An 8,555-nucleotide genomic window follows, 5' to 3' on the forward strand; every position below is an offset into this window, starting at 1 on the left:
AAATTCACAAGACTATCAAATTGTTTTTGATATCAAATTTTGATGTTTCTGCAAGTTAGTATCTATATATATATATATATATATACATATACACACTGACACACAGAAGCACACTCTGTCGAGGTAGGCGTTTGCCATTTCACCAAGGTAGTAACAAAAAGGTTGAAGATATATATATATATATATATAAATAAATAAAAATGCACACACACAAATTAATTCTATCATGGCTGTGCCCTATCTGTGCATAAAGCCGTGCAAGGTGAAAGAGCTGCTTACCTCCAATCCCCATGTTAGGACATTGATTGTAACGACCTTCATGACCTCCGTGCATTGCAGCTTCAAGTTCATGAACCTTGAGCATGATTGAGCAACCCTTTCGATGAACCCAACAATTGGTCAATCGAAGGCAGTCAATACTTCACATGTTAGCATTCACCAACCTCAAGCAAATTCACACTCCCAGTGTTTGTGTAGTTACTCCGGAGTAGACGGGACTGTATTGTGAATTCAACTTCGTAGTTAACACAACTTGTAAGTGAGTGTGTTTCTTCACTTCATGCGTGTATGCCAACTGGTCCACCTCACATGCTGCAGCAATAGTGGAGTAATTGTTTGTTCACCTTGAGGTTAAGTCATTGGAAAAGCCCCACTTTCAGTTTCATTCTTTGCTCGGATTATACTCGGAAGAATTTAGGTTAGAATGGTGCTTGAGACTCCCTGTAGGAGGCTCCAACCAGTTGGTAATATTCTGTGGCTGTGCTGCATGGGTTAGTCCCTTGCTGAATGGAAGCTGTGGGACTTAGTACGCCTAAAATTGTTATTGGGACTATCCATGAGAAAGTGTGCTCCTCACTCGTTTTTTCTTGCAAGTCCGATGCACCACATGTTTCGTTTATGGACACATATTTGAGCATCTTTGCGAACATCTCAAACATGTGTCTCTCTTGCAGCTGATAAGTGTTTGGCGGTGGAAGTTCGGGAATTGTGATGTAACTCATAAATCTTATTTACCTCATGCTTAGGTTGTGATGGATCGTTGGAGGTGACTAAACAGCTTGCAGTTTGTACCATACTTCTATCGAAGGAAAGTAGACGTGATACAGAGCAAGTTTATTTCACTGCATCAAGTGATTCTACTCGAACTGAAATTTGGTTACATGATGCCACGTGAGATGAACGAAACTATAAGTTACCAATCCTGCCATCACTAAAAAGTGATAATTGGTCATAAGACAACGAACTTTCCACTAAATGTACCAAGTTTAGGTTCAACGCCCTTCCTTAGTCTCTTTGGTGATCTTGCAGTGCGTCAAGTGAATGCAAATTTAGATACCGTCCAGATAGCTATTTGTGAAGTAAATTCAAAGTTGGATGCATTTGACAGAGTCGTTTAATTGGATTAATGGATGATTTTCCGCATTCTGGGTTAGACATTTGATACTTCACTCCTAAGGACCTTATGCAAGTAAATGATGAATTCATGCCTAAGGTCTTGCTGGGTACTCAAAGGGCTCCAGAGGCTTCCCCGTCAGAAAGCTGTGGAAGAGGGCTAAAGCACGCTTAGGCTGATCAGCTGGCACCAAGTGCCCAGCCGCTCTAACTGTTGAAAAGGTGAAATTCTTCTCGTATACTTGAGCGTAGCCAGAAACCTATGGAACAAACATATCTCAGACACCAATAATTGAGTAAAGTCCAGAGAATTCTCAACGTTTATGTTTGGGAACTTGTGAGTCTAACAGAAATACCATAAAGTCAATGGAGTAGGACAAGTAGGATACCTGTCCTCCTCCAGTGTTTGATTCTCTTGGACCACCATGAACCCAAGGGTACCAGGGTTTCTTCACCTGGATTCCCAGCTGGCTTATCCACGCCCTAGTGCCTGTGGTTGGTACCCTTCCGTCGAAGTCCCCGCTGCTTGCCTCCCCCCACCCACCATTGACAATTTCATTCATAACTTACAGCATTTAATGCTAGGTTTTCTGATTGTGATGCAACCTTGGTGCCCGATGGGAATTCGAATCACATATGCAGATGGTAAGAGGTGATTTAGTACCTGTATACCATAATTCTTAGTCCAGTTTGGAGAAGCTCTCGGTAAACTGGAAGCATTGAAGATAGAATGTCTGATACCGCGTACTTATTGAACACTGTGTTGCTGCAATTATGAACACTTTATCAGTTGAGCTTCTTAATTACCAGTAGAATTCTACTCGGGAGCATACTAATATGTATAAGCTCACCAGAATGCTGCAAACATAAGCTTGCGTAAATTACATAGCAGTAGAAGTACAGTTGTTTTGGTAGTGCTACCTGCATTCGGTCCATTCAATGTCCGGGGAAACATGAAGAGCTCTCTTGACATCTGCTTTGTTTAGATATGGCGTGACATAGTCCAGACAGGGATCAATTGCAGCTGATGCAGGAAAGCTGGGTGTTTTCTGTTCGCACAAGATGTCACAAAAGGTCCAATCAGCAGTTTAGCATCACTCTTAATGACGCATTCTGGTTTTGTATGTGGCATCCGCATGCCTCTTGGATTTGTGTTTTCTGGGACGCACATTCATGACGAGCAAAATTCAAATGTGACCTTACTTGGTTCATGATCTCCTGAGTGGAGACGTTGTTATAAGGAAGGTTGCAGGAGGGGCCATAAATGTTGTAGACGTTCAACCCTGACAGGTCCATATTGTAAAGCACCAGCGTTGCATTGTTACACTTGGCGCTTGTATTCGGCACGTCAATTGGGAACTCGTGACCCAGGTCGCAATTATCTATGAGAGATTTGTAGGTCTCATCTGAGATTAGTGAATGTGAGTGGAAGTAGTCGATTGAGCCCTTATTGTCGAAGTATGCATCTGTCCATGCGTTCCCAACCTGAGTCAATCCTCCACTAATTTAGAGCAAGATAATCATAACTATTGTAAAATGGAAGTCTGATTATTCTAGTGAGTGAAAAATAGTCTAGGAACAGACGCTTATTGATATTGCATGATTGGTTATAAGGGTAGTGAAAGTACCGCAAAGCCCTTCAGATTCAGAAACTGAGCTCCGGGACTTTTGTTATGTTTTACTACTTGCTGTACCAATTGGGGAACATAGTGTCCTGTGAGCCATAAATGACATTTTAACAGGACATAATAACAGTGATTGTCAAACTATCACGGCACGAATGTGGTGATCACAAGATTTTTCACCGAACAAAGGCATTAGTTGCTCTCAACGCTGCAACTTATAAGGAAGCAGGTTTCTTACACATCAAAAAAATCAATTGAAAATCTATCTCTACTGTTATGAGAATGATAAATTTTTAAATAATCTTCATTCTTTCGCAGTTCCAGTCCTTTACATCAATACTCATGAATGCATGAAATGGCAGAAATATCACCAATTCAGGTTTGCAACCATGTCCAAAATCTTCATTAATATAGAGTTAGCAGGTTTCGTGAGGGTGAAAAGGAGTACCGCCATAGCTCTCTCCAATAATGTACATATCATTTTTGAGGTATTCTGGATAGCTCGTGAACCAGTTCACCAGGAACGAGTACGCATCCGTGGCTGCATCAGGCCAGAGCAACAAAACCCTTTGTGATGTACATGACAATGTTGCAGAGGATAGACAAGATGTTTGTACGAGTCGATTATCTGAAAGCCAACATGCATTTTGTTCCAGTTTTCTACTAGAGCAAATGATTTTAGTGTGATTACCTGTTTGTGCATCACTAAATGCTGCGTAGTCGGATTTTTTGTTTGAATAAGAGAATCCCACAGCAACAGGAGACTCCACAAAGACCACATTAGCCTCTGCGTGAACAGATTTTCAGCATGTAATATGTTAATATGTTATCCTCTAACAGCGAGTGTGATCCAGAAGAAACCAGTTTATTTTTGAAAAGTAGTCCTAGTTGGAATATCTTCAATACCTCCATTTCAGACATGGTCTAAAAAACAGAATGCTTTTGTGCAATATGAGATCCACCACCACCGCGAATGTTTACCTTTGTTCCAGCTGTGTTCGTTGAATGTGAGATTTCCCGAATAGGAGACACGAAAGGGGCCCAATTCGGTTAACAAACCGTCACCTACTGAAGAGCATCCAGGCCCTGCAAAACAAGAACCAAATTCATATTGAAACTAAATAATCGTTAACAATATTCATAAAGCACGTTCCTTTCCAATGGAGAGTACCCACGAAAGATCATCAATCAATTTGATCCGACTTGAGAACTATTACTTCGTAGCTTGGGTAGAAATTATACATCTTTCTTAATGGTGAATGATTCTATATACGATTACTATATATATATATATATATATATGTGTGTGTGTGTGTGTGTGTGTTGTGAGTGTGTGTGGGTATTCTGTACATGGTTTCGATCCCAGGTTTGAAGACTACTGTCATAGCTCACCATAACTCTCAAGAAAATCTCACCTCCATTGAACCAGAAGGCGATAGGGAGTGACGAAGGACTCTTGTTGTCAGCTTCCACGAACCAGTAAAATAAGTGCTTACTCTTGGTTTCTCCCACGTCTATGTATCCAGCATATTGGCTAAAGTTCACTGGCGGTTGCCCAGGCAGATCCTTCACTGCATGCTCTAGGATCCCTTGGATACTCTCTAAGAACATCAGCACGAAGACGATCATGACTGGTAAAGTGACGATGTTAAACATTATGCCCACGACTTGCGGTTAAGATGAATTTCAAGTCGTGAAGCCAAGGCACTACCTGAGGAAATGTGTATTTCTTATTATCATATTCAAATATCTTCCTACTGGATCTCATCTAGATTCGCTGACTCCTTGCTTTTGAATACATAAAAAGTACACAACTGATGTTTGAGAATCCTAATTCTATAAGCTTTATGTCCAGATGCCACAACGCTAGGCTACTATCTCATCTGAACAGGCAACAGTGTTAAGAAATTCACACCAGTACAAACTTGCAATACATGGTTTTCACTCTTCGACCTTAACTTGAGTCGGAGAGTCTATACCCTGTGCAAGACGACATCATTGTATATATTTCAGTGGATCCAAAGGAGCCCTGAAATATGTTTACATGCGAAAGCGGCCTTCTCTTTCAATTGAAGAAACGGCGGAGAGAATTGCAGTAGCATCTGTGAACTAACTCAAGTAAAAGCTCGACAAAATCAATTTCCTAGTACGATTCGAACCATGTCATGAAAGATACGCATGTGTGCTTAAAACGACCCATGAACTCAACTGGTACTCTCATTACACTAGCATTCAATTCTCGCTGGAGATTACAAAGACGGTCCAAGAAGCTACCGTGGCAAACAACGCAATAGAAGGAAAAAGCACAGCTTGCAACTTAGCATATTTCAGAACCTGACAACCCCTAGACAAGCTAGTATCCGCTCTGAAAGACCAGTACTAAAGTATCCTTGTGAAGGGTGAAATCACAAGCAGCTTGATAATTATCAACATGCGAGATCGCAGCAGCTGGTGTCCCGAGCGGACGGCCACATGAAGCCCCGAATGATAGTGTGAGGGGTAGTTATTTTGTTGAAGAGAGCACCGAGATGCTCACGTGCTGCCGAGTCTTAGTCGTGCATATATTAGGACCATCAAGGAAACGACGACGACGACGGCCAAATTTCTCTCGAGAAACCAAACTTGGGCCAAATTTCTGCAGACAACCCTGCAACAAGCATTTAACTGGGGTGATAGGTACTGCAATCAGCTACATGGTATGTACAATCAGCTAGAACTTAGTCTCCCGTATAATTGGTACAACACTCCACAATTACATCTCATCTGAAGAGCAGACGAGAGTTTGGAGTTCTTCATTCATTTCCCACGTACAACAAGCTGATTTCCGCCGGTACTGCCTCTTATTGTATCTGACAGTCTGCTTCGCTGCACATCAAAAGATGACGCTCCAGGAGATTTTCCATCACCCCACTCTTCCTCACTTCCCCCACCTACTCTCCTTCTAGAACCTACTTCGATCTGGTGCAATTTTGATCTAGTGCAAGTACTTCACCTGCATTGATCTTCACATACCAAACCAAGACGAAGATTGTCCTGCTTGTTCGATCTTTCCCAGCAACTTTAGATTACCTAGTCGAGTGAGGAATCTTAATTCAGTCTGAAATTGCAACGGTTGCTTCGGTGACTTGTACAAGAGTATAACTAGTGCTACATTCAACACTTGGACTGTGTGTAAACAGGTTAATGTGTTGATGTATGTACTATCATTCATACAATACAAAGATCGCTGAACAGGATTATCAGTATCACACATGGGGTTCAGATGACATTATGTCACCGCTATGCCCACTTTAAGACTCAGTACTTCATACACATCTCTGTTGTACTCACCGTTTCTATACGCTATCTTGTCAGTGCAAACATTTAGAAGACTGGAGTGTATCATGGCTTGTTTAGAGATTATGGAGGCGTTCAGTTTGCTGATTTTGAACGTGCTGATTGGGACCTTACACAACTCGTCTGAATAGAGTTACAAGGATTTGTAAAACAAATGAACCAAGAGAGTTGCAAGGCAATTGACTGCTAACACAAAACGGAAGGATAAAATATTATTTCAAGCAGTCTAGAGTTGAGCATAGTGAGGGCTTTCATCGTCAGAGTCTAACTTCCCTGCAAATTCTTCAAATAACCTTCATTACAATATTTTTGTAACTGATTATCTCCTGCGCTAGTCTTTGCTCCATTTTATTACTTTTTATTCGAAGAAAGTGCAGTAATGGCACATTCTTTTATTGCAAATGATTTCTTCAGTGCATCCTGGAGTAAAACTGCCATTCTCTGAGGAAATATTTATGAAATCTATAACAACATACCTGACAAAAAGATCACGTCTAATACGTGACGACAGGTCCATCAGAAAAACCAGTGACCCTTCAGTTATACTTGGATCTGGGTCTGATTATGGATCGTTGCCATTGGTCATTCTGTAGATGATGTTTATTGTTACGGAATTGCATGAAAGGATACTGTATATATTTGGATTGTAATGAATACATGATGTGCATTCATCAAGAATAGATTCAACAAGTCAACAGTCTCACCCAAATTTTCAGAGCTATTGAAACTGGCTTAGGAATCAAATGTAACAGTCTCATCACCAGCATTTAGTTTTATTCACTAGAAAACTGTCTATACTATTTTATTTTTAAAATCTTTCCCAAAACATTCTTAGCTAATTGATTAACATTCTTAACCAAAAATTGATTAATATAGCTTAGATTAATTCATTCCATACCATAATAAAGTATACAATAAAAGATAAGATTACATAGTTAATTACCAAGATAGTCCTTGCTAGTTTGAGTCAAATTTTGTACTAATAATTTAATTTCTTTTATACTTTTTGGATGATCTCTTTTAATATTAGTAATTATATATTTAAAAAAGAGGTACTGTGAGCTCTCAATTATACTCTAAAATTTAAATTTTTATTATTTTTCTATTTTATGATAATTAAACATGTTAGATTAGGATTTATACAAGTGGAATTTAGTTTTATAGAATTTTTAGGATTACAATCCTTGATGGTATAAATTATAGCTTAATTCCTTGAATTAGGTTAATTAGGGCTAAAGTGATAAGAGTTAGAAAATTAGAATAGCAACTTAGTTAGTTTAATAATTTAGAGGTTGTTAGTTATTACTATAAGGGTTGACTAAAAGCCTATGAGTGCATCTATAATCATTCACATGATTTAGGAATTGGAATTATAATTCTCTAAAAGATTTAGGGAAGTTAGCAATGATAATTTTGGATTTTCCTCCAAATTTGACAAATTCAAGCGGCATGGTGGTTTTTCTACTTAATGGGAGTCTTTTTAATGCAATGATAGCACCAGATTTAGCTCGTGGAGTGAAGAAAACAAGATCAGCAACCTCTCCTTCAAAATATAAGAGAAGCAATGAAATTCTCATTTTGAAGAATTTCACAAAAATTGCCAAGATCCTTGTAAGTAAAAACTTCTATGAAAATTATAATTGAGCATGGATTGAAGTATGTGAGTAGTCGATCATAGCTTAAAAAGGTGTTTTGAACACAATAGTGAAGTTAGATTTACAAAAAAATGCTTTCTTGACCACTTACAAGAGCCATCAGTCTTGGTAATGAGATTGGCTTTTGGATGAATGAAGGCCTTAGATCTAGATTAGGGATCTTAAAAATCAAGGGTGAAGATGTAGCCACCCTTCTACGAGCCTCCACTCAATTGTATAAGAGAGGCTTGGTTTTCTAAGCCCTCTCTCTCTCCTCTTTTGGGTGAAGGACAGAGCCATGCCAAAATTTGGTCAAAACCCTAATCTTAATTTTATTTGGATTTTAATTCTCATTGTGAACCTTGTGATTGTGTATGTATGGATTTGCATTGTGAAAGATGGTCATTAAGTTTTAAAATATGTTTCATTGAGGTAGATATCTCGTCGGCCTTTCAAATACTCCAAGCGTTTCAAGGGCATTGGATTTTCTTCAATCAGTCACTTAATTTCTTTTTTTTCAATGTAAGATTCCGAATAGTTTTAGCTTTTTTTGTTAAATTTCTTACAA

At 39.1% G+C, this 8,555-nt stretch overlaps 1 protein-coding gene across 3 annotated transcripts; it reads right to left on the bottom strand.

Moving 5' to 3' along the window:
• Nucleotides 1–1,098: 1,098 nt before the first annotated feature.
• LOC112282273 (serine carboxypeptidase-like 22) lies at nt 1,099–6,238 on the bottom strand. Of its 3 annotated transcripts, none has more exons than XM_024519701.3 (10): nt 4,433–6,236; nt 3,999–4,103; nt 3,709–3,804; nt 3,466–3,558; nt 3,021–3,106; nt 2,596–2,877; nt 2,314–2,441; nt 2,057–2,158; nt 1,782–1,917; nt 1,099–1,652 (listed from the first exon to the last, which is right to left on the bottom strand). In XM_024519701.3, exons 1-10 carry the CDS (start codon nt 4,671–4,673, stop codon nt 1,488–1,490), a joined length of 1,434 nt encoding a protein of 477 aa, XP_024375469.1. In that variant the 5' UTR covers nt 4,674–6,236; the 3' UTR covers nt 1,099–1,487. The 3 variants fall into 3 exon arrangements, 2 of the variants coding, with proteins under 2 accessions (XP_024375469.1, XP_024375470.1); XM_024519702.3 differs by having other exon boundaries at nt 1,782–1,914; nt 4,433–6,233; XR_012217567.2 differs by having other exon boundaries at nt 1,512–1,652; nt 1,782–1,922; nt 4,433–6,238.
• Between the last annotated feature and the right edge of the window lie 2,317 nt (nt 6,239–8,555).

The sequence above is a fragment of the Physcomitrium patens genome, chromosome 5 (assembly GCF_059467195.1).
Source record: "Physcomitrium patens ecotype Gransden chromosome 5, ASM5946719v1, whole genome shotgun sequence".
Taxonomy (NCBI): Eukaryota; Viridiplantae; Streptophyta; class Bryopsida; order Funariales; family Funariaceae; genus Physcomitrium; species Physcomitrium patens.